This window comes from Somniosus microcephalus, chromosome 8 (assembly GCF_052327205.1).
Source record: "Somniosus microcephalus isolate GS21.2 chromosome 8, FLI_Smic_1.0, whole genome shotgun sequence".
Taxonomy (NCBI): Eukaryota; Metazoa; Chordata; class Chondrichthyes; order Squaliformes; family Somniosidae; genus Somniosus; species Somniosus microcephalus.
In genome coordinates this window covers 245,571,286-245,597,717 of record NC_140994.1, presented here as the reverse complement: position 1 = coordinate 245,597,717, position 26,432 = coordinate 245,571,286, and the positions used below count along the sequence as shown (strand labels likewise).

General features: G+C 45.8%; 1 protein-coding gene across 1 annotated transcript in view; it reads left to right on the top strand.

Moving 5' to 3' along the window:
* The window catches only part of LOC147114250 (uncharacterized), a 142,171-nt gene that overhangs the window by 36,193 nt on the left and 79,546 nt on the right, over positions 1–26,432 (top strand). Inside the window, exons 2-3 of the mRNA XM_085995940.1 lie at positions 6,258–6,367; positions 19,132–19,470. Of these exons, the coding sequence (XP_085852066.1) occupies positions 6,280–6,367; positions 19,132–19,470 (427 nt within the window). The 5' untranslated portion in view covers positions 6,258–6,279. The remainder of the gene's footprint in view (positions 1–6,257; positions 6,368–19,131; positions 19,471–26,432) is intronic.

The following is a 26,432-nucleotide window of genomic DNA, read 5'->3' as shown; positions in this document are numbered from 1 at the left end:
CTGTCGCATTTTCTCTTTCCACCTGTCCGTTCCCCCGGGGGTTGTAACTGGTGGTCCTGCTTGTGGCAATACCCCTAGTTAGCAGGTACTGACGGAGTTCGTCGCTCATAAACGATGAGCCCCGGTCGCTATGGATATAGCTGGGGAAGCCGAACAGGGTGAAGAGGTTGTTCAGACATTTAATGACCGTGGCACCGGTCATGTCCGGGCAGGGGAAGGCGAACGGGAAACGGGAGTACTCATCAATAATATTGAGGAAGTACACATTGCGGTCGGAGGAGGGGAGAGGCCTTTTAAAATCGACGCTCAGGCGCTCGAAGGGGCGAGTGGCTTTTATCAGGTGGGCCCTGTCTGGTCTATAAAAGTGCGGTTTGCACTCAGCGCAGACTTGGCAGTTCCTGGTCATGGTCCTGACCTCCTCAATAGAGTAAGGCAGGTTGCGGGCCTTGATGAAGTGGAAGAACCTGGTGACCCCCGGGTGGCAGAGGTCATTGTGGAGGGCCCGCAGTCTATCGATCTGCGCGCTGGCGCAGGTGCCACGCGATAGCGCATCCGGGGGTTCATTTAGCTTCCCGGGCCGGTACAAGATCTCGTAGTTGTAGGTGGAAAGTTCGATTCTCCACCTCAAGATCTTGTCATTTTTGATTTTGCCCCTCTGCTTGTTGTTAAACATAAAAGCAACTGAACGCTGGTCAGTGAGCAGGGTAAATCGTTTTCCGGCCAGGTAGTGCCTCCAATGACGCACAGCCTCCACAATCGCCTGGGCCTCCTTCTCAACAGCGGAGTGTCTGGTCTCCGGGCCTTGGAGGGTTCGTGAAAAGAAGGCCACGGGTCTCCCCGCCTGATTGAGGGTAGCGGCCAGGGCAAAGTCAGACGCGTCGCTTTCCACCTGGAAGGGGATGGATTCGTCCACTGCGTGCATGGTGGCTTTGGCAATGTCCTCCTTGATACGGTGGAAGGCTAAGCGGGCCTCTGCCGTCAAGGGAAAAGAGGTGGACTTGATCAGCGGACGGGCCTTGTCCGCATAGTAGGGGACCCACTGGGCGTAATAGGAGAAAAACCCTAGGCACCTCTTCAGGGCCTTGAGGCAGTGGGGCAGTGGAAGTTCCATAAGGGGACGCATCCGGTCGGGGTCGGGGCCGATGACTCCGTGTTCCACAACACAGCCAAGGATGACGAGACGGTTTGTGCGGAATATGCACTTCTCCTTGTTATATGTCAGGTTTAGGAGTTGGGCGGTGCGGAGGAATTTTTCGAGGTTTGCGTCATGGTCCTGCAAGTCACGGCCGCAGATGGTCACATTGTCCAGATATGGGAAAGTGGCCTGCAACGCATTTTGATCTACCATCCGGTCCATCTCCCTTTGGAAGACGGAGACCCCGCTGGTGACGCCAAAGGGAACCCTAAGGAAGTGATAGAGGCGGCCGTTTGCCTCAAAGGCAGTGTACTGGCGGTCCTCAGGGCAGATGGGGAGCTGGTGGTACGCTGATTTCAGGTCAATGGTCGAGAAGACGCGGTACTGCGCGATCTGGTTGACCATATCAGCTATACGGGGGAGTGGGCAGGCGTCCAGCAGGGTGTAGCGATTTATTGTCTGGCTGTAGTCGATGACCAGGCGCTGCTTCTCGCCGGTCTTAACGACCACAACCTGGGCTCGCCAGGGGCTGGCGCTGCCCTCAATAATCCCTTCTTTCAGGAGCCGCTCCACTTCGGTTTTAATGAAAACCCTGTCCCCGGCACTGTATCGCCTGCTCTTTGTGGCGATGGGCTTACAGTCGGGGGTGAGGTTAGCAAACAGTTGGGGGGGGGTGACTCTGAGTGTGGAGAGGTTGCACCTGGTGCGCGGCGGGCAGTTTGGAAGCTGCTGGCTGCGGACTGTGAGTGGGGGTAGGGGTCCACCGTACGCCATCGTAACACTTTTAAGGTGGCACTGAAAATCTAACCCCAGCAGGACGGCAGCGCAGAGGTCAGGCAGGACCAGAAGTTTAAAATGATCGTACACGGTCCCGTCTACTACGAGTGTCACCACGCAGTAGCCGCCGATGTCCGCCGACTGGGACTCGGAGGCCATAGAAATCCGCTGTTGTGCAGGCAGGACTGGGAGAGAGCAACGCCGCACCGTGTCGGGGTGGATGAAGCTCTCCGTGCTCCCAGAGTCAAAAAGGCAGATTGTATCGTGACCATTTACCTTAATGTCCATTGTGGAACTGGCCAGTTGGTGCGGTCTCGCTTGGTCCAGTGTAACGGATGCCAGCGTAGGGGTCGGTGTGTCGCTGCGGGTATCAGATGAGGCGGTGTCGGGGGCCTGCTGCGTCCCGGCTGTCGTCCAAGATGGCGGCGTCCATGATCCCCATGTGGCTGGAGGCGTCCAAAATGGCTGCTGTACCGGTGATTCGCACATGGCCGGGGAGGTCCAAGATGGCGGCCCGCATGGCCCACATGCGGCGCTGCTGGGGTTTGGGGTGGCTTTGGCCCTGCAGATGCTAGCGTAGTGTCCCTTCTTCCCGCAGCCCGAGCAGATCGCGTTTTTCGCCGGGCAGCGCGCTCTGGGGTGTTTTGCCTGGCCACAGAAGTAGCATTTCTGGCCTTGGGGCACTGCTGTCTGGCCTTGGGACACTGCTGCGGTAGTTGGGCCGTTGTTGGGGTGTGGCTGGGGTGGCACGGCGCTATGAGGCGGTCCTACCGTGTCCCAGGCTGTCATTCCCCGCGGCGTCCACGGTGCAGAGGAGTAGGCATCCATGCCCTAGTAGGCTGCATCCAACGATAGTGCGAGTTCAGAGGCCTTGTTGAGGTCGAGGTTACTCTGCTCCAACAGTCGCTGTCGGGTGTAATTGGATCTGTGGCCCGCTACAAAAGCGTCCCGGATAAGTTCCTCTGTGTACACGGCGGCCTTTACATCCTTACAACCACAGTCCCAGCCAAGCACAGACAGTGCCTGAAGGTATTCCACGGTCGATTCCCCAGGTTGTTGTTTACGACTCCCCAGGAGGTGCCTGGCGTACACTTCGTTCACTGGGCGCGTGTACTGGTCCTTGAGGAGCTTGATAGCGTCCGCGTACGAGGTCGCGTCTTGGATGACCGAGTACACTCGGTGGTTCACTTTGGAGGTCAGGACATCCAGTTTGTCCTCGTCCGATTTGATTGCTTCGGAGGCGGTCAGGAATTTTTCGAAACACTTAAGCCAGTGAGTAAACTTGGTGGATGAGTCCGCCTCCCGATGATCTAAGTCCAGGCATGCTGGTGTGAGGATCTTCTCCATTATAAAAATGTTGTTAATAAAATTGATGCGCTATCAATTACTCATAAAAGACTGAGAGTTAGAAGAGTATCTAAAGGCTTTTATTAACAACAGAATGGAGGTCTGCCTCGCGTGGTCGACCGGTCCATGACACTAAGGGCTGGGGAGCAGTCACCTTTATACTAGGACCTGTGGGAGGAGTCAGCCGAGGCATGTCCAGGCATGTACACAGTGGAATACAAACAGGACAAACAGGAATACAAACAGTGGTTTACCACACTGCCCACCTGACCAGTCCACTGATATCTTCCTGCAGTCTACAGCTTTATTCTTCATTATCAACCACACAGCCGATTTTAGTATCATCTGCAAACTTCTTTATCATACCCCCTACATTCAAGTCTAAATCATTGATACATACCACAAAGAGCAAGGGACCTAGGGCTGAGCCCTGCAGAATCCCACTGGAAACAGCCTTCCAGTCACAAAAACACCCATCAACCATTACCCTTTGCTTCCTGCCTCTGAGCCAATTTTGGAATTAACTGGCCACTTTGCCCTGGATCCCATGGGCTTTTAACTTTGTGACCATTCTGCCAAGTAGGAACCTTATAAAGTCCATATACACTACAGCAAATGCACTACCCTCATCTACCCTCATTGATACCTCCTCCAAAACTTCAATCAAGATTGTCAGACATGACCTTCCCTTAACAAAGCCGTGCTGACTGTCCTTGATTAATCCATGTCTTTCTAAATGAAGATTTATCCTGTCCCTCAGAATTCTTTCCAATAATTTTCCCACCACCGAGGTTAGGCTGACTGGCCTGTAATTACTCGGTCTATCCTTTTCTCCCTTTTTAAACAATGGTACTGACGTAATAAAGACTCACTACGCACTTGGTTGAACATAAAGCAAGGCCTTAATTGACTTGTAACAAAACATGGAGGTCTAGTTAGTAGTCACTAGCTTCCTGTTTCCAGATTGTCTCTGGCCAGGTTGAGCCCACGCCCGAGTATTTATACTCCTTGGACGGCGCCCTCAGCTGGCCGTCCAGTAGTACTTCCTGAGTTACTTCTTGTAGAAGTTGCGATTTATGACAGGTACCACGTTAGCAGTCCTCCAATCCTCCGGCTCCACACCTGTGGCCAGAGAGGATTGGAAAATGATGGCCAGAGCCTCTGCTATTTCCTCTTTTGCTTCTCTTAACAGTCTGGTATACATTTCATCCAGGCCTGAGATTTATCCACTTGCAAAGCTGCTAAGCCCCTTAATACTTCCTCTCTCACTATGGTTATTTAAGCTAATATTTCACACTCCTCCTCCCTGATTGCAATGTCTGCATCGCCCCTCTCTTTTGTGAATACAGATGCAAAGTAGTCATTAAGAACCATACCCATGTCTTCCGCCTCCACACACACATTACCTTTATGTACTTTAATAGGCTCTACTCTTTCTTTAGTTATCCTCTTACTCTTAATGTATTTATAAAACATCTTTGGGTTTTCCTTGATTTTACTTGCCAAAATGTTGTCATGCTCTCTCTTTGCTTTCCTAATTTCCTTTTTAATTTCACCCCTGCACTTTCTATACTCCTCTCGGTTTTCTGCAGTATTGAGCCCTCAGTATCTGTCATAAGCTTCTCTTTGTTTCTTTAACCTTCCCTATATGTCCCTTGACATCCAGGGGGCTCTAGATTTGTTAGTCCCACTCTTTTTCTTTAAGGGAAGATATTTGCTCTGAACCCTCAGGATCTCCTCCTTGAATGCCTCCCACTGCTCTGACACTGATTTACCTTCAAGTAGCTGTTTCCAGTCCACTTTGGCTAAATCCCATCTGAGCTTAGCAAAATTGGCTTTTCCCCAATTGGGAACTTTTATTCCTGGTCTATATTTGTCCTTTTCCATAACTACCCTAAATCTAACTAAATTATGATCACTAGCACCAAAATGCTCTCCCACTGATACCCCTTCCAGCTGCCCAGCTTCATTCCCTAAAACTGAGTCCAGAACCGTCACCTCCCTTGTTACATACTGGCTAAAAAAGTTCTCCTGAATGCATTTTAGGAATTCCACACCCTCTTTCCCTTCCAAACTAATTTTATCCCAGTTTATATTAGGGTAGTTGAAATCCCCTACTATTACTGCCCTATAATTTTTGCACTTCTCAGAAATGTGCCTACATATTTGCTCTTCTATCTCCCTCTCACTGTTTGAGGGTCTATAGTACACTTCCAGCAGTGTGATCGCCCCTTTTTTGTTCTTCAATTCAACCCATATGGCCTCATTTGATGATCCTTCTACCATATCATCCCTCCTCACAGCTGTAATTGTTTATTTAATCAATACCGTAACTCCCCCTCCTTTTTAACCCCCTCGCTATCTCATCTGAAAACCCTGCAACCAGGAATGTTGAGCTGCCATACCTGCCCTTCTTTCAGCCATTTCTCAGTAATAGCTATAACATCATACTGCCAAGTGTCTATCTGTGCTCTCAGCTCATCTGCCTTATTCCCTATACTCCTTGCGTTGAAGTGTATACCATTTAACATTGCCAAACTCCCTTCTTGTCTATTTTCTAGCCCTTGCTTCCCCTGTCTTCCAAACTTTCTACTTTTCTGTTTTCTAATTTCAGCTTTGCTTCGCTCCCCTCTGGTGAGGAAAATCCCAGCTCTGATTTTCAGTTGGAAATTCTCTGTGGATTGTGGATGAGAGGTAGATCATCCATGATCCATCATAGATTATTTTGAATAGATTAATTGCAAATTTTTATATATTATGAAATAACCTTTATTACAATTAGCACAGGAGGTGGTGGAGAATTTTACTGAAGATGTTTATTGTATATTTTACAGTTTCACGTTAGAATGGAGAAATAATTTGGAAAGCTGTTATACCTCATTTCTTTCTCTTCACAGTCTGAAGTGTTAAACATATTCAGGAAATGTGCCTCGGTTTTATTTCTGGTGGTTTTCTGGTGCTATATATATATTTATATCTATATGTATATTTCTTACAGGGAAGGAGACGGAATCTGTGAAATGAGGCTACGATTTTTCTGCAACAAAATGCCAGCTGGTTTGATGTTCAGTTTCTTTGTGTTTCGACTTCCGTCTGTTTTCACACAAAGTAAGTGCTTTATTTCCACCAATCACATTCATATTGTTTTACTTTATCATACTGTTTAATGAATTCACCCAGCTAGTATTCAGAAAGCAAGTAAGGTCTTTAATTTAATGTTTCTGCTCCTTTAAACAGGATGTGTAAGTTCGCTTTTCAGATTCCAACAATGGAACAACTTAATAAAATGCAAAATATTAGCATATTTCTCATTGCTCTTCAACTCCTTTTCCCGATCTATCTATTACTCTATCCATCCACCTATCCATCTATTCTTGCATATAGCAAAGTGTGACCTAATAGAGTTCTTTAATATTATGAAGGGATTTGATAGGGTAGATATAGAGAAGATGTTTCCACTTGTGGGGGAGTTCAAAGCTAGGGGTCATAAATATAAAATAGGCACGAATAAATCCATTAAGGAATTCAGGAGCAACTTGTTTACCCAGAGAGTGGTTGGAATGTGGAACTTGCTACCACATGGAGTAGTTGAGGTGATTAGCATCGATGCATTTAAGGGGAAACTCGCTAATATTTGTCCTGTGACGGGGTTTCCCGAGGTGGGCAGATATCAGGTGGTTCCTGTGTCTGCCCCCTCATTGTCTGAGTAGCTGGGCAGCATGGACCGGTTGTGCCGATGGCCTGTTTCTGTGCTATAAATTCTGTGTAACTCTAGTTTAGTGTCCAAACTTTGTGTTTAAGCTTTACTGCGAATACAGTGTACATGGAGCCATTTTGTTTTTGGTAATTATGATGTGAACTGCTGTTTAATCTAGAATCACAGATATATGAGATTTACTGCTTTAGCTAAGTTTCCTTATGAAAATGTAGATAAAATAATGGTTACAATGAGGATTTTACTGTTATCCTTGAGTATCCAATGACTGTTACTTAACTGATATCCTTGGAATGAAGGTAGGTGATGATTCAAATGTGAAAATGCAGTCCAGTGAATGGTAGCAATGAACTATTGACTGAATGATGGGCCCAATGTCACCAGAGAGCACCTGGAATTATCGGAATGCATTAGCATAAAGTGCATTTGTCACCATCACAGCCTAAGTTGTCACCTTTCACAGATAAGAAAAAACACTTGGTGGAAAGAGGCTGCAAGTCAGTTTCCTGGAGCTAATTTATCTCTATCGCGATGTCTTTTCAGACAAGGGGGTGCAGACCAGGAACCAACTGATCTCTGTCCATCTCGGGAAACCCATCACAGGACAAGTGGGGTGGAGACCCGACATAGTCTTATCCTGCCCCTGTTTCTCTCCCCGAGCTCTTGTCCACCCTGATAATGCCCCCTGTAGACCAGGAGTCACAAGGAGATTTGGAGCCTTTATTTTCTGCAATATAGAATTAACCATGTGCACTCTTTTTACTTTGATTATTTTTTGTAGTAATGATGTATGTTCTGATAATTCTAGTAATAGAGACGCGGAATGTGTAATGTAATTTTTCGGTTTTTCTCTGTAATAGTGTCTGCAGTGAAGGCAACGTGATCAGTTGAATGTAAAAATATGACTGTAAAGCATAGAATTAGAGAATAATAGAAATTTACGGCAAAGAAGGAGGCCATTCGACCCGCTGTATCTGTGCCGGCCTAAAAACAGCTATCCAACCTAATCCCACTTTCCAGCTCTTGGTCCATAGCCTTGCAGCTTACGGCACTTAAAGTGCATATCTAAGTATTTTTTAATGCGATGAGGGTTTCTGCATCTACCACCCTTTCAGGCAGTGAGTTGCAGACCTCCACCACTCTCTGGGTGAAAAAGGTTCTCCTCAACTCCCTTCTAATCCTTCTACCAATGACTTTAAATCTATGTCCCTGGTTATTGACCTCTCTATGGGGACCCAGGAGGTGGAGGAGCCTCAGCCTTTGCAATTGACCAACAGGTTTGAGGTACTTGCGGCCTGTATGGATGAAAATGGTGGCTGCAGGGTGGATGAGCAAACTGACCATGGCACCGAGGTACAGGAAGCCATTCAAGCGGGGGGAGTTAATAGGAATGTAGTGCTAATTGGGGACAGCATAGTCAGGGGGATAGATACAGTTCTCTGCGGCCAAGAGCGAGAGTCCAGACGGCTGTGTGGCCTGCCTGGTGCCAGGGTTCGGGACATCTGCTCTGGGCTGGAGAGGTACTTGCAGTGGGAGAGGGAGGAGCCAGTGGTCGTGGTCCAAAGCAGAACCTCAAGGGTAATAATGTCTGCATTATTACCTGAGCCATGAGCAAATTGGCGTAGGGCAAATAAAATTAGAGAGATGAATGCGTGGCTCAAAGACTGGTGTGGGAGAAATGGGTTTCAATTCCTGGGGCACTGGCACCAGTACTGGGAAAAGTGGGATCTGAATCGTTGGGATGGTCTTTACCTGAAATGTGCTGGGACTAGTGTTCTGGTGAGTCGTATAACTAGGGTGGTAGAGAGGGCTTTAAACTAAATATTGGGGGCATGGGATCAAATTTGGGAAGATGTGGTAATTCAAAGATTAGAGACAAGGCAATAGAGAAATGGATTAATATGGGAAATGATAAACAGACCGTGACAGGAAGGGTAGAGAATACAAATCTAAGAGTAAATCAACAGATAATGCTAGAGGTTACAAAAATAATAAAAGGACAAAACTAAAGGCTCTGCATCTGAATGCACGTAGCATTCAAAACAAAACAGATGAACTGATAGCGCAAATAGAAATAAATAAATATGATCTGAGAGCCATTACAGAAACATGGCTGCAGGATGACATAGATTGGGACCTGAATATTGAAGAGTACATGACATTTAGGAAGGACAGGAAGGTGGAAAAAGGTGGAGGGGTGGCTCTGTTAATTAATGATGGTATTAGCACAATAGAGAGAGATGACCTAAGTTCAGGAAACCAGGATTTAGAAGCGGTTTGGGTAGAGATGAGAAATAATAAAGGCAAGAAGCCACTTGTGGGAGTGGTGTACAGGCCCCCTAACAGTAACCACATGGTAGGATGGAGTATAAAGGAAGAAACAATGAGAGCTTGTCAGAAGGGTATGGCAATAATCATGGGGGATTTTAATCTGCATATAGACTGGAAAAATCAGATGGGCAAAAGTAGCATAGATGAGGAGTTCATGGAATGTTTTCGGGATAGTTTCTTACAACAGCATGTTCTGGAGCCAACCAGAGAGCAGGCTATACTAGACCTGGTATTGTGCAATGAAATAGAATTAATTAATGACCTCATAGTGAAGGCACCCCTCGGTAGCAGTGATCATAATATGATTGAATTTTGCATTCAGTTTGAGAGAGAGAAGAGTCGGTCCAAGACTAGTATTTTAAACTTAAATAAGGGCAATTATGAGGACATGAAAGCAGAGCTAGCTAAAGTGAACTGACAAATTAGGTTAAGGGATAGGTCAATCGAGTTGCAGTGGCAGACATTTAAAGGGATATTTCAAAATACACAGAATATATACATTCCAACAAGAAAGAAAAATTCCAAGGGGAGGACCCACCATCCGTGGTTAACTAAAAAAATTTAAAGATAGTATTAAACTTAAAGAAAAAGCATATCATTGCGCAAAGATGGGTGGCAGGTCAGAAGATTGGACAGAATATAAAAAACAGCAAAGAATGACTAAAAGATTAGTAAGGAGAGAAAAATTAGAGTATGAGAGAAAGCTAGCTAGAAATATAAAAACAGATAGTAAGAGTTTCTATAGGTATTTAAAAAAGAAAAGATTTAACAAAGTGAGCGTTGGTCCTATAAAAAGTGAGTCTGCGGAATTAATAATGGAAAATAAGGAGATGGCTGTTGAATTGAACAGATATTTTGCATCGGTCTTCACTATAGAGGATACAAGTAACATCCCAGAAATAGCTGTAAATCAGGAAATGGAAGGGAGGGAGGAACTCAAGAAAATTATAATCACCAGGGAAGTGGTACTGAGCAAATTGTTGGAGCTGCGGCTGACAAGTCCTCGGGTCCTGATGGAATTCATCCTAGGGTCTTAAAAGAAGTGGCTAGTGAGATAGTTGATGTGTTGGTTTTAATTTTCCAAAATTCCCTAGTTTTGGGGAAGGTTCCATCAGATTGGAAAATAGCAAATGGAACTCCTTTATTCAAAAAGGGAGGAAGTCAGAAAGCAGGAAACTACAGGTCAGTTAGCTTAACATCTGTCATAAGGAAGATGTTAGAAGCTATTATTAAAGACATTATAGCAGGGCATTTAGAACAGTTCAAAGTAATCAGGCAGAGTCAACATGGTTTTGTGCAAGGGAAATCATGTTTAACCAATTTATTGGAGTTCTTTGAGGAAGTAACATGTGCTGTGGATAAAGGGGAACTGGTGGATGTACTGTACTTAGATTTCCAGAAGGCATTTGATAAGGTGCCACATCAAAGGTTATTGCAGAAAATAGAAGCTCATGGTGTAGGGGGTAACATATTGGCATGGATAGAAGATTGGCTAGCTAACAGGAAACAGAGAGTAGGCATAAATGGGTCATTATCTGATTGGCAAGATGTAACGAGTGGTGTGCCACAGGGATCAGTGCTGGGGCCTCAACTTTTTACAATTTATGTAAATGACTTGGATGAAGGGACCGAAGGTATGGTTGCTAACTTTGCTGATGACACAAAGATAGGTAGGAAAGTAAATTGTGAAGAGGACATAAGGAGGCTACAAAGGGATATAGATAAGTTAACTGATCTAAGCAAAGATCTGGCAGATTGGGTATAATGTGAGAAAATGTGAAGTTGTCCATTTTGGCAGGAAGAATAAAAAAGAAGCATATTATCTAAACGGTGAGAGATTGCAGAGCTCTGAGACGCAGAGGGATCTGGGTGTCCTAGTGCATGAATCACAAAAGGTTACTATGCAGGTAAAGCAAGTAATTAGGAAAGCTAATAGAATGTTATTGTTTATTGCGAGGGGAATTGAATACAAAAGTAGGGAGGTTATGCTTCAGTTATACAGGGCATTGGTGAGACCACATCTGGAGTACTGTGTACAGTATTGGTCTCCTTATTTAAGGAAGGATGTAAATGCATTGGAGGCAGTTCAGAGAAGGTTTACCAGACTAATACCTGGAATGGGCGGGTTGTCTTATGAGGAAAGGTTGGACAGGCTAGGCTTGTATCCGTTGGAGTTTAGAAGAATAAGAGGTGACTTGATTGAATCATATAAGATTCTGAGGGGTCTGGACAGGGTGGGTGTGGAGATGATGTTTCCTCTTGTGGGAGAATCTAGAACTAGGGGTCACTGTTTAAAAATAAGGGGTCACCCATTTAAGACAGAGATGAGGAGAATTTTTTTCTCAGAGGGTCGTGAGTCTTTGGAACTCTCTTCCTCAGAGGGCAGTGGAAGCAGAGTCTTTTAATATTTTTAAGGCAGAGGTAGATAGATTCTTGGTAAGCAAGGGGGTGAAAAGTTATCGGGGGTAGGCGGGAATGTGGAGTAAACAGATCAGCCATGATCTTATTGAATGGCGGAGCAGGCTCGAAGGGCCGAGTGGCCTACTCCTGCTCCTAATTTGTATGTTCTAAGGGAAATAGGTCCTTCCTATCCACTCTATCTAGGCTCCTCATAATTTGATTAACATCAATTAAATCTCCCCTCAGCCTTCTCTGTTCTAAAGAAAATAACCCCAGCCTATCCAATCTTTCCTCATAGCTAAAATTCTCCAGTTCTGGCAACATCCTCGTAAATCTGTTCTGTACCCACTCTAGTGCAATCACATCTTTCTTGTAATGTGGTGACAAGAAATGTATGCAGTATTCTAGCTGTGGCCTAACGAGTGTTTTATACAGTTCTAGCTTAACCTCCCTGCTCTAATATTCTTTGCCTTGGCTAACAAAGTAAAGTACCCCATATGCCTTCTTAACCACCTTATCTTCCAGTCCTGATACCTTTAGGGATCTGTGGACATGCACTCCAACGTCCCTCTGTTCCTTTACGCTTCTCAGTATCCTGCCATTTATTGTGTATTCCCTTGCCTTGTTAGCCCTCCTGAAATGCATTACCTCACACTTCTCCTGTTTAAATTCCATTTACCACTTTTCTGCCCATCTGACCAGCCCATTGATATCCTCCTGCAGTCTACAGCTTTCTTCCTCACTATCAACTACACGGCCAATTTTTTGTATTATCTGCAAACTTCTTAATCATGACCCCTACATTGATGCCTAAATTATTGACATGTACCACAAAAAGCAAGGGACCTGGTACTGAGCCCTGTGGAACCCCACTGGAAACAGCCTTCCAGTCACAAAAACACCCGTCGACCATTCCCCTTTGTTTCCTGCCACTGAGCCAATTTTGGATCCAACTTGACGCTTTCCCTTGTATCCCATGGGCTTTTACTTTTCTGACCAGTCTGCCATGTGCGACCTTGTCAAAGCCTTGCTAAAATCCCTGTAAACTACATCAAATGTGCTACCCTCATTGACCCTCCTTGTTACCTCCTCAAAAAAATTCAATCAAGTTAGTCAAATAGGACCTTCCCTCAACAAATCCATACTGACTCTCCTTGATTAATCTGTGCCTTTCTAAATGAATTTTTTCTAATAATTTCTCACCACCGAGGTTAGGCTGACTGGACTGTAATTGCTCAGACTATCCCTTTCTCCCTTTTTAAACAACAGTTCAATGTTAACAGTCCTCCAGCACCATGACTGTAGCCAGAGAGGATTGGGAAATGATGGTCAGAACTTCCGCTATTTCCTCCCATTCTTTGCTTAACAGCCTGGGATACATTTCATCCGGGCGTGGCAATTTATCTATTTTCAAAGATGCTAAGCCCCTTAATGTTTCCTCTCTCACTATTTTATCCCATCTAACATTTCACACTCCTCCTCCTTAACTACAATGTCTGCATCGTCCCTCTCTTTTGTGAAGACAGGCACAAAGTTTATTAAGAACCATACCTACATCTTCCGTCACCACACATAGATTACCATTTTGGTCTCTATTAGGCCCTACTCTTTCCTTAGTTATTCTCTTAATCTAAAACATCTTTGGGTTTTCCTTGATTTTACTTGCCAATATTTTTTCATGCCCTCTCTTTGCTTTCCTAATTTCTTTTTTAATTTCACCCCTGCACTTTCTATACACCTCCGGGCTTTCTGCAGTATTGAGCTCTTGGTATCTGACATAAGCTTCCTTTTTTTTCCTTATCCTACCTTGTATGCTCTTTGACATCCAGGGAGCTTCAGATTTGGGAGTCCCACTCTTTTTCTTTGTGGGAACATACTTGCTCTGAACGCTCACTATCTCCTCCTTGAATGCCTCCCGCTGCTCTGACACTGATTTACCTTCAAGTAGCTGTTTCCAGTTTTGCTAAATCCCGTCTCAGCTTAGTAAAATTGGACTTTCCCCTGTTGAGAACTTTTACTCCTGGTCTATCTTTGTCCATTTTCATAACTACATTAAATCTAACTGAATTATGATCACTACCACCAACATTCTCCCCCACTGATCCCGTTCCACCTGCCCAGCTTCATTCCCTAAAATTTAGTCCAGAACTCTCTTGTTGGGCTAGCTACATGCTGGCTAAAAAGATCTTCTGAATGCATTTTAGAATTCTGCGCCCTCTATACATTTTACACTGATTCTATCCCAGTTAATATTTGTTTGAAAACTGTATAACCAAGAATGTTGAGTTACCATTCCTGCCCTTCTTTAAGCCGTGTTTCAATAATAGCTATGATATCATACTTCCACGTGTCTATCTGTGCCCTCAACTCATCTGTCAGTGCGAGAATCGGCGGGAATCGCGGGCTGAGCAGCTGTATAAAGGCTCCAGAGCCCAGGTAAGGCCTCAGTGCGAGAATCGGCGGGAATCGCGGGCTGAGTGGCTGTATAAAGGCTCCAGAGCCCAGGTAAGGCCTCAGTGCGAGAATCGGCGGGTATCGCGGGCTGAGCGGCTGTATAAAGGCTCCAGAGCCCAGGTAAGGCCTCAGTGCGAGAATCGGCGGGTATCGCAGGCTGAGCGGCTGTATAAAGGCTCCAGAGCCCAGGTAAGGCCTCAGTGCGAGAATCGGCGGGAATCACGGGCTGAGCAGCTGTATCAAGGCTCCAGAGCCCAGGTAAGGCCTCAGTGCGAGAATCGGCGGGAATCACGGGCTGAGTCGGCGGGAATCGCGGGCTGAGCGGCTGTATAAAGGCTCCAGAGCCCAGGTAAGGCCTCAGTGCGAGAATCGGCGGGTATCGCGGGCTGAGCAGCTGTATAAAGGCTCCAGAGACCAGGTAAAGGTGTACCAATCTCCAGTCTCGGACCTCAGAGGGAAGGAGAAAGGTAAAAAGTAATCCAAGTGTGACATCACCAGAAAGTGGGTAAGTGATTGGTTGGTGAGTATTTCTCTCTTTTTTAAGCTTAAACTCTGTGGTTTATAGTTTCTAAGGTGCGATATTCATCATCTAGAATCGGGGCAGAGGGTATTTAAGAATAATATTAATAAATTTAATTAATTACATAGAATGGGAGATCAGGTGATGTTTTGCTGCTGCAATATGTGGGAGCTGGTGGACACCATTGATGCTCACAGTGATCACATTTGCAGTAAGTGTTGGCTGCTCGAGGAATTCCGGCTCCGTGTTGAAGAGCTGGAGTCCGAGCTTCAAACACTGAGACACATCAGGGAGGGGGAGAGTTACCTGGACTCTGTGTATCAGGAGGTAGTCACACCAATTAGTTTAATTAATTCAGATGTAGTCCGTGGCCAGGGTCAGGATGGTGTGACTAGAAGTGAGGCAGGTATGGGGATCCAGGAGGTAGTGTTGGAGGAGCCGCAGCCCTTGCTCTTGTCCAACAGGTTTGAGGCTCTTACTCCCTGTGAGGATGGGAACGGGGACTGCGGGGAGGATGAGTACCCCGGCCACAGCACCGTGGAGCAGGGGGCCATTCAAGTGGGGGAAGATAAAATAAATTTTGTAGTGGTAGGGGATAGTATCGTTAGGGGGATAGATAGAATTCTTTGCAGCCGAGAGCGAGAGTCCCGAAGGCTGTGTTGCCTGCCCAGTGCCAGGGTTAAGGACAGCTCCTCTGGGCTGGAGAGAAACTTGGAGTGGGAGGGGGAGGATCCAGTTGTCGTGGTCCATGTTGGTACCAACAACATAGATAGGACAAGGAAGGAGGTTCTGCTGAGGGAGTTTGAGCAGCTGGGGGCCAAATTAAAAAGCAGAACCACAAGGGTAATAATCTCTGGATTACTACCTGAGCCACATGCAAATTTTGCTAGGGTAAATAAAATTAGAGAGTTAAATGTGTGGCTCAAAGCCTGGTGCGGGAGAAATGGGTTTTGCTTCCTGGGACACTGGCATCAGTACTGGGACAGGAGAGAGCTGTTCCATTGGGACGGACTTCGCATGGCCAGTGCTGGGACTAGAGTCCTGGCGAATCGAATAACTAGGGCTGTAGAGAGGGCTTTAAACTAATTAGTGGGGGGGAGGTTTTAAGAGAGTGAAAAATAAAAATGACAGCGGAGAAGGCAATAGAGCAAGGTAGCAGTGGGGGAATTAAAAACCAGAGTGTGTCAGGAAGGGACAGAATGTATAATGATAAAGGTAAAGTAGTAAAAGGGGTAAAAGCAGAAATAAATTGTCAGAAAACATATTTGAAAGTTCTTTATCTGAATGCACGCAGCATTCGTAACAAAATTGACGAGTTGACGGTACAAATAACTACACATGAGTATGATCTGGTGGCCATTACAGAAACATGGCTGCAAGATAATCATGACTGGGAACTAAACATACAAGGGTATTTGACAATTAGGAAGGACAGACAGGAAGGAAAGGGAGTTGGGGTTGCTATGTTAATCAAGGATGGGATCACTGCAATAGTTAGAAATGATATTGGGTCAAAGGATCAGGATAGTGAAATAGTTTAGGTGGAGATAAGGAATAAGAAGGGGAAAAAGTCACTAGTGGGCATAGTCTATAGGCCTCCTAACAATTGCAACTCTGTTGGTCGGAGTATAAATCAGGAAATAGTTGGGGCTTGTAATAAGGGAACAGCTATAATCATGGGGGATTTTAACTTTCATATTGACTGGACGAATCAAATTGGGCATGGCAGCCTTGAGGACGACTTCATAGAGTGTATTAGGGGTGGGTACCTTGAGCAGTATGTAACTGAACCAACCAGGGGGCAGGCAATCTTAGATCTGGTCCTGTGTAATGAGACAGGATTAATAAAAAATGTCATATTAAAGGATCCCCTTGGAATGAGTGACCATAATATGGTTGAATTCCAAATTCAGTTTGAGGGTGAGAGAGTTGGATCTCAAACCAGCGTACTGAGCTTAAATAAAGGAGACTATGAAGGTATGATAGTAGAATTGACTAAAGTGGACTGGGAAAACAGATTAAAGTGTAAGACGGTACAAGAGCAGTGGTCTACATTCAAGGAGATATTTCACATCTTTCAAGATAAATATATTCCACTGAGGAAAAAGGGTGTAAAAGAAAAGACAGCCATCCGTGGCTTAGTAAAGTAATAAGGGATAGTATCCGACTGACAACAAGGGCATATAAAGCACCCAAATCTAGTGGGAGGATAGAAGATTGGGAAGCATTTAAAAGCCAGCAAACAATAACTAAAAGATTAATTAAGAAAGGGAAGATAGATTATGAAAGTAAACTAGCAAAAAATATAAAAACAGATAGCAAGAGTTTCTACAGCTATATAAAAAGAAAAAGGGTGGCTAAAGTGAACGTTCGTCCCTTAGAGGATGGGACCGGGAAACTAGTGGTGGGGAACATGGAGATGGCAAAGACGCTGAACAAATATTTTGTATCAGTCTTTACAGTAGAGGACACTAAAAATATCCTAACACTGGACAAACAGGGGGCAATGGGGGGGGGGGGGGTGTGAGCTAAAGACGATTAAAATCACGAAGGAGATGGTACTCAGTAAAATAATGGGACTTAAGGCGAATAAATCCCCCGGACCTGATGGCCTACATCCTAGGGTCTTGAGAGAAGTGGCGGTAGGGATTGTGGATGCATTGATGATTATTTTCCAGAACTCCCTGGACTCAGGAAAGGTCCCGGCAGATTGGAAAACTGCTAATGTAACACCCTTATTTAAGAAGGGAAGTAGACAAAAAGCTGGAAACTATAGACCAGTCAGCCTAACATCTGTGGTTGGCAAAATGTTGGAGTCCATTATTAAGGAAACAGTAACAGAGCATTTGGATAAACATAATTTAATAGGATAGAGTCAGCATGGTTTTATGAAGGGGAAGTCATGTTTGACAAATTTGCTCGAATTCTTTGAGGATGTTACATACAGGGTGGATAAAGGGGAACCAGTGGATGTAGTGTATTTGGACTTCCAAAAGGCATTTGACAAGGTTCCACACAAAAGATTACTGATCAAGATAAGAAATCACAGGATTGGGGGTAATATACTGGCATGGGTGGAAGATTGGCTATCTAACAGAAAACAAAGAGTTGGGATAAATGGTTCATTCTCGGGCTGGCAATCAGTAACTAGTGGTGTTCCGCAGGGGTCAGTGCTGGGACCCCAACTCTTTACAATCTATATTAACAATTTGGAGGAAGGGACCGAGTGCAACATATCCAAGTTTGCCGACGATACAAAGATGGGAAGGAAAGCAGTGAGTGAGGAGGACATAAAAAACCTGCAAAAGGACATAGACAGGCTAAGTGAGTGGGCAGAGATTTGGCAGATGCAATATAATGTTGGAAAGTGTGAGGTTATGCACTTTGGCAGAAAAAATCAAGAGCAAGTTATCACCTAAATGGAGAGAAACTGCAAAGTGCTACAGTACAAAGGGATCTGGGGGTCCTGGTGCATGTAACACAAAAAGTTAGTATGCAGGTGCAGCAGGTGATCAGGAAGGCCAATGGAATCTTGGCTTTTATTGCAAGGGGAATGGAGTATAAAAACAGGGAAGTCTTGCTGCAGTTTTACAGGGTATTGGTGAGGCCACACCTGGAATACTGCGTGCAGTTTTGGTTTCCATATTTAAGAAAAGATATACTTGCTCTCGAGGCGGTTCAGAGAAGGTTCACTCGGTTGATTCCGGAGATGAGGGGGTTGACGTATGAGGAAAGGTTGAGTAGGTTGGGACTCTACTCATTGGAGTTCAGAAGAATGAGAGGCGATCTTATCGAAACATATAAGATTGTGAGGGGGTTTGATCGGGTGGATGCGGTGAGGGTGTTTCCACTGATGGGTGAGACTAGAACTAGGGGGCATAATCTAAGAATAAGGGGCTGCCCTTTTAAAACTGAGATGAGGAGAAACTTCTTCACTCAGAGGGTAGTAAATCTATGGAATTTGCTACCCCAGAGAGCTGTGGAAGCTGCAACATTAAATAAATTTAAAATGGAGATAGACAGTTTCCTAGCAGATAAGGGAATTAGGGGTTATGGGGAGATGGCAGGGAAGTGTTCGTGAGTCTAGATTCAGATCAGCCATGATCCTATTGAATGGCGGAGCAGGCCCGAGGGGCCGTATGGCCTACTCCTGCTCCTACTTCTTATGTTCTTATGTCTTATTCACTAGACTCCTTGCATTGAAGGAGTTACCAGTAAGCACTGCCAAAACCTTTGTTGTCTATTTCCTAGCCTTTGTTTCCACTTTCTTTCCAAACTCGCTTAGTAATTTTCTGCCTTCCATTTCCAGCTTTGCTTCTCTCTCTTCTGAATGTATGCTCAGGTCCCCATCGATAGTAAATAGATGAACTCCAATATTAATCATTACAAATATAGGATTAAGGAGTTGTGATTGAAATATTAAAATACTTACATTGTTCCTCTTTCTAACAGGAAACCCAAATCATATTTATTTTTTGGATGAGGGAGATGACATTCCATTAAAAGGACCAGACAATCCTGGGAATGGCCCTGTTGTCTGGGAATGGAAATCTCACTCAGGGCAAGAAATCCAGTTGGGTAATTTTCACAAAAGGAGTTCGGACTGGTGGGAGGTACAATGGAGCTATCACTTTAGAAACAGTGACTTGTACCAGAAGATAAAACGGGATCGTGGTGCCATTAATCTGAGAATTAAAAAACCCACATTTAAACTTGCGGGATTGTTCACCTTGACTCAAACAGAGCCGAGTAATAAAACTCTGAAACTCTACGAAATATTTGGGATCAAAGGTGAGTGGAACAAAATCTAGAAAAGTTTCAATAAAATGATTCTCGGTGAATAATTTCATGTGTAATGATGAGAGATTGCCAGGATCACGTGAGGTTTCTCTCACCCAGTGCAGAGAGCATCTCTCAGTAAAACAACCAGGGGAAAGATTGTGTTCATTGTTTCTCCTGAAATGGTCAACATGAGTAAAAACATTTCGACAATTTCACCAGAAACAGCAAACCGAGGGATCTACCCCACAGAGAGTATTATGGCCTGTACACTGTAAGTTACACAAAATTCGATACGTAGCACCCATTGTTAGTTACGGGTGCCATTTTGGGTCGAAATGGCGTCCAACCGCACATGTACAATTTTGGTACAGGCCGTGCCGGACGCCATCTTGGTAAGGGCGTTAGCATTGGTGCTGGGACCGTGTGCCAGAAATATGTAGAATAGGCAGATTGTGACGTTAATCAGCATGCAATGCTGATTTGACGTCAGCGCTGCCATTTTCATCCTCAACGGTGGAAGTAATGCCCTTTGTTAACCTTGCACAGCTTAACATGTACTCAGCAGCTGCAAGGACCCTTTACCAGTGATACATAAAGGGATCATCAACCTCTCTCAAGTCAGTTGCTGGCTAATTTCTACTGGCTCGGTGTAAGTTTGTGGAAGTGTTTGGAGCTATCTAGAGTTGATCAAAGTTGGTGAGGAGACAGGGAGTGATGCTATAAGTGGAGAAGTCCATGCTTCTGACTTCATGAGTTCTGGTCAGACAACTTGCTCCCAGTCATGGGCGCTCCAGATTTCATCCCCCTTGGCCTTACTCACCTAGGGTCTTCCGAGATCAATTCTTACCTTAACCTGAGCCAGGAGTAGTGTGTGAGGCATCTGCGCTTTACGAAGGAGGTGCTCACAGAACTCTGCCACCTCTTGCAACCTGACCTGCAGTTTTACACCAGGGTAAAGACAGTGCAGCCAGTGCCTGTGAAGGTGATGGTGGCCCTGAAGTTCTTTGCTTCACGATCCTTCCAGGCTGGAACAGACGGCATCTGTAAAATCTCCCAGTTCTCCACCCACTGCTGCATAAGAGGGGTGACAGACACTCTTTATGCCAGGAGAGGGGACTTGATTGTCTTCTCTCTGACCATAGAGAAGCAGGTGGAGCATGCACGTGGCTTTGCCACGATAGCGGGCTTCCCCATGGATCTGGGCACCCTCAACTGCACGCACATGGCTTTGCGAGTGTTAAGTCCGTGAATGATTGAGACACGGACTAGCAGGAGAGAAACAAACAGAACTTTACTGGTGAAAGGCATAAACGAATCTAACAAAACAGAGGCTCTCTAGCGCCTTTTATACAGGGGTGGTCACTGCCGGCATTGCAGTCTGAGACCAGTTATTCTCTTAAAGGTACATACACAACAGCGAGCACTGCACCTAAATCCTGAGATTTACCGCAACCACAAAGGTTACCACTTGCTGAATGTACAGTTGGTGTGGGGCCATGCTCAGCACATCATGATGGTGAATGCCTGGTGTTCTGTCAAAAGTCATGATACTTCTATTCTGTGCCAGATCGCTGTTCCCTCAGCCTTTGAGCCACCAAGACAAACCAGAGGGTGGCTACTGCGTGACAAGGGTTATCCGCTGACTACCTGGCTCATGACTTCGCTTCGCAACTGAACAAGACGTGGGTAGCAAGCGTACAATGAGAGCCATGCTGCCACATGGAACCTGATAGAGCAGACCATTGGTGTCCTTAAATAACACTTCCGCTGCCTGGACCACTCTGGAGGAGCCCTGCAGTACTCACGAGAATGTGTCTTAAAATTCCTCGTGGTCTGCTGCATGCTCCACAACATTGCCATCATGAGGGCACTGCCCTTACCAGCAGGCATTCCGCAACTAGCTGAGGAGGAGGAGGAGGAGGAGGAAGCAGAAGAAGAGGAAGCGGAAGGGAGGAGGCAACCCAAATGGCCCCTTTCTGCCCTGTCCGTGATCGACTCATCCAACTGCGATATGAGTGAGTGCAACCCCAGTTCCCCATTCAACAATAGTCCCACACCATACCTTCCCTCTGTTACTGACCATCACAGTGTCCTCTTGGCCACAATGCTGAAATAAGACCCACCACAAAAGAAACATTCCAATCCAACATTATCCATCAATCCATCCAATATAACCTAACAAAGTCAGCTAGTCACTCTTGTGCATTCCCTTAGTGCCTGTCTTCAGTGTGCCTTTGCCTGTCCTAGTGTTCCTATGAAGCGCTACCACAGTGGCTGCAGCATGGCTAGTAGAAGGCTGCTGACTTTCAGTGGGGGAGACTGCAGATAGCTTTCAGAATGATCTTGAGCAGCTCTGGCCCTAGAAACTGCACCGCCTGGGCTGGCTGGTTGACAGGCAAGGGCTCTGGTGGAATAGCAGTGGCAGGAGGATGAAAGAGGACAGCAGGTTCATCCAACACAAAGCCACTGCAACTCCCCCGGGCGGCGCCTTAGCATTCCTAGCCATCTGTTGGAGGATAGATTGCTGGAATGCTGTGAAACCCTGCAAGCCCCTTCCCACACTGGCAAACCCAGCCACAATGGCAGCTGCCTGAGCTTACATGCTAGGAAGCTGAGCCTGCATGTGAGCAGTCTGAGCTTGCATGACTTCAGTCTGAGCTTCCACTGCAGCACTCAGATGTTGGGTGGCCTGTGCTTGTGTTGCAACGGAAGCTAAGGCATCAGCCATCAGAAGCTGCATGATGGTTGGGTCCACAAGTGCATTAATGGCTCTGCCCAGTCCTTCATGCAGGAACGGATGGGCTCCAAGATCTGCGCAAAGCCCTGTGCAAGGTCCGCGCTGAACTCTTCCATGCTCCTTGACATTGCACTCAAACTTTCTGACAGGCCTGCCAATGCACGAAGCATTTTGTTGTACATACCCATCAGCGATCTTCTGTAGGCTGGCTCATCAAATTCCTCATCTGAGTCCAGTGTAGCAGAACTCATGTGCGACCTCGCCCTCCGGGGAGCTAGTACCTGTGCTACCCTTTCCCCTGGCCTGGCTGCAGCCCACAGGTATCAGAGACTCACCATATGCAGATCCCGCCTCTAAGCTATCCTCTAAACTGCGCGCAGTGCCAGTATCTGAGCTGGTGGCTGCGACTGTTTGATCAAGTGATGGTGTTTCTTCTTCTTCATTACTCTCCTCTCCCCCTTATTCTACAACCACCGGCTGGGTAGGTTGAATTTCTTGGGTATGTGAATTGAGAAAGGCACAACAGTAGGATTGTGATGAGGGGAGACGGGGGAGTGGGGGACGGGGAAAGCAAGAGGTGCATGCTCACACCATGTGCAGCTTGTAAGTCAGAGGAGATCATGGGTTGAGGGGGAAGTGGGATGTGAGAAGGAGTATAACCTATGAGGATATTGGCATCTTCTATTCCTTCAGCCCCACTGCTGGCCATGGGCTCAGACATGCCCCTCCCAAGAATGGTCGGCACCGTCCCCTCCATGGGGGTGAAGTGATACAGGCGAGCCTGTCCCCTGCCGGTTAGGTTCTGCTGGCTCGGGTTATGCGCCACCTTTTTCTGCAAGAGAAAGGGAAGTTTGTCAGTGAGTGTGGTGCAATGAGTTTGTGTGATGTGCTTGTTATGGTAGAATAGTTGACAGTGTGTACAAGGTGTGAAATGTGGCTGTGAGGCTTGCAGCAGTGCTGTGTGAGGTTGAAATGGAATATGTGAATGTAAGGTATGAGTCATGATTGATGGAGATTGTTGGCGGTTGAGTGATGGGGGTGTGGTAATTGAGCAGTAGGTGAGGATATGGCATTTGAAGAGGATATTTTGGCCACTATAACACTCCAATCCTGAAATATTGTAGTGGCCAAAATATGATCCTGACTCTACTGGCCCTTAACCATTGCTCCTGAAGTGTTGGCTCAAACTGCACCTAAATCAGTTGACCATAATAGAAAGTCAACTAATTTACATTTGTTAGTGGCACTCATGGTACATAGTGCGTGGTACGCGGGGAAAGCCACATGGGTCGGGCACCAGAATGTTGCACTCCAGCAACTAATGGATAGCACCATTATTTTGGCCTGACATTGGAATTAAAGTCCCCGTTGAAGATTTGAGTCTTAGTTGTCATGTTGTAGGTGGGACTGTAAGGGGTTTTCTCTCAGAGGTTTCTCTCGCCAGAGGCCTCTCGCTCTCTTTTGCACAGTAAAACCTTGAGTGGTTCGACCCACTCGCCCCATAGGTTCTAGACACTGGAATTGGGTGCAGGAACTGCAATGTAGAGAAAACTCTATATACCAGATTTAATGAAAACGAAATGAAACTTTATTGCATAAAGGAACAAATCAAACTGCAAACCAATAAGGTACATGGGAGGGAAAAAACAAATCATAATACAGTACTGGCTAGGATATATACAGGCATATTATTCTTTACAAAAGTCATCACGAAATGGGGAAACACATGGAACATCGAGGGACAACAACTCATTGATAAAAAAAATTACCCCTTAAATTCCCACCCCCTTAAGCCTATCTAGATCAGATTGTGAAGGGCCAGAAACATGCTCACCAATCCAGTTGGAAAGTATAGAGTTTTGAAACAGGTCTGCGTTTTGACCCTTTCAGGCGTCCTGCCTCCACGTGGTCAGTGCTGCAGGCTGCGACACTCTCTCTTCTTCCTCGAGGTGAAGGTCACGGACAGGCTGGACACTGGCAGGCCTGGACGTCGGCGGGGATGGAGACCACGGTTAGAGGGGTCTCTAGCTCGTTACCATTTTCAAATAGATTTCTTCTGTGGGGCTGCTGCCCTTTCGCCTCGTCAACGGCCCGGGGTTTGTCGATGATCTCCTGATGGTTACCCTGGGGCGGGACGCAGACTCGAATCACCTTCTTGATGGCTGCCTCGTTTTCTTCTTCTTCAACCCTTCCGAGCTGGTGATCTGTGAAGGAGGATGATGAGCAGTCCTGATAGCTACCCCGGGTTCCCCAAATATACTTCTCAAGAGAAGCCTCTATCTCCCGCCAAATCAAGGTTAGTCTTTGTTTAACTTTTGGCGGGCTTATAGCACAGCGGGGTAGTTATTATATTTAAACTGCTTTCGGGATGGCCGGTGATGGCCATCTCTGGTCTGGAATGACCTTGTATTGTTTTGAATGTCTTCTTGATCTCTTTCATGAGTCTTTGATGCTCCCCTTATGAATATAGAACTGTTTCCCTTTGTCTGGGTAAACATTTAGATGGCCTTTATCTACAGGCCGACCTGACAGGATCTGCATCCAATCCCTATGTATGTGTTCTGTCTGGTTTCGATTTCTCTGAAACGGCCTTCCAGAACTTACTGTGGGCTGAATCCACTGGGGACTGCAGGAACCATTTTAAAGTGTCCAAAAAGCTAGTCACGGGGTCTGGCGGCCATTTCATGTGTCCCTTTTTCTGGGCTTCTTTTTTAAAACAGTCTTTAAAAACAAGGCCTCTTCTGCCAATAGATCCTTATGTAATAAAATATAATTTTGTGAATCTTACAGTCCCCCCTGATGATACTATAACTTGCTTGAAGTATCATAAATCTGAGTGAGCAAAATTTTCTGACTCTCCATAATCAAACCATCCCCTGTAATTACCTATCTACGATCCCACGACACATGTGTTTCCCATTTCAGAAAACCTACAGTGTACATTAAGCATCTATAGATGGCAATACATTGGATTTAAAATCTGACACACTCATTTCCAGGTGTGGAGGGGGGCCTAATACCCCTACACCACCTGGTTCATACACATTATCTTTTATTAACAACAACTCGCTTAATAAGCTTCAATAATAAAAATAAAGTACACACAAAATTACACATGAACAAACATCAAACAAAGAGGAGGGAGGGAAACTTTAACTTTATACATAGCAGCAAAAAAAAATCTACACGGGCATCTCTTCTTCTATCCGTGCATAATGCTCCCTCCATTCTCCTCTGTTCTCATACTTCTGCGAATGTCTGACCTTTTTACAGTGTACAAACAGTAAATAAATCACAATAAAAACCTGACACACTACAAGGATGTGGGAGGCTATCCTAATCCAAGAAGGGAATTCTATATTAGTGAACAGATCCCACCATGGTGGGGTTAATATACCTAATATGTTTGCCCCTATTTCTAAAGTCTTCTGCTCCAGTGTGTAAAAATGTTTCTGCGCAACGGCAACGGCTTTTAGTATCTTGGTGAGGTGTTCAGGGAGAGGGGGAATGATATAGCCGAAATGCACAACGAATCGTTGAGATCGGTGAAATTCTCTTTAACAGTGATGTGAACAGTGGAAGGTTCAGGAATGGGGACAATTCGCTCTTGGGCCACTTGAACTTCTGCCTTGGGTTTGAAGCAGAAACTGCTCTCACTCACCGGACACCAGCCGTGCTGTCCATGTTGGTAGTGGGGTGCTGCAGTGGTGACACAGTATGTCCCACCTCCTATATATGCCACCTGCGGGGGCACGTGGCCTTGTGCCATTGCCTCCATGGTGCAATTTATAGGCTTCGCGCCAGCAGTTCTGAACCCGCACTGTGGTTTCGAATAGGCATTCAAGTGCTGGGGACACAGGATGATGTGTGCTCCCCGGCTCCGGCACCCCGAGAGGTCGGTACCCGTCATTGCATGCTCCCATCGAATGACGTAAGGTGGGACCGCTGTGTAGTGAATGTGTGCACCCCCTTGAAAGACTCCAATGTTCTCCACCCTGTATACCGGGGTGGGTTTTGCTGTCTTTCCCATCACCGGCATTCTTACCACTACACCCAAAGTGGTGTGATTAGACCGCCCACAGTCCACTGGGACTGGGTAGGCCTCTGAAGCTAGTCTGAGCTGGCATGGACTCAATGCATTCTCAAAAGGGTGGAGGGCTGCGAGTTGCTTGTTGCTGATCCAGGAGGGGACCAAACCTTGTTTTAAATGCTCCAGATTACTGCGGCCCTCGCC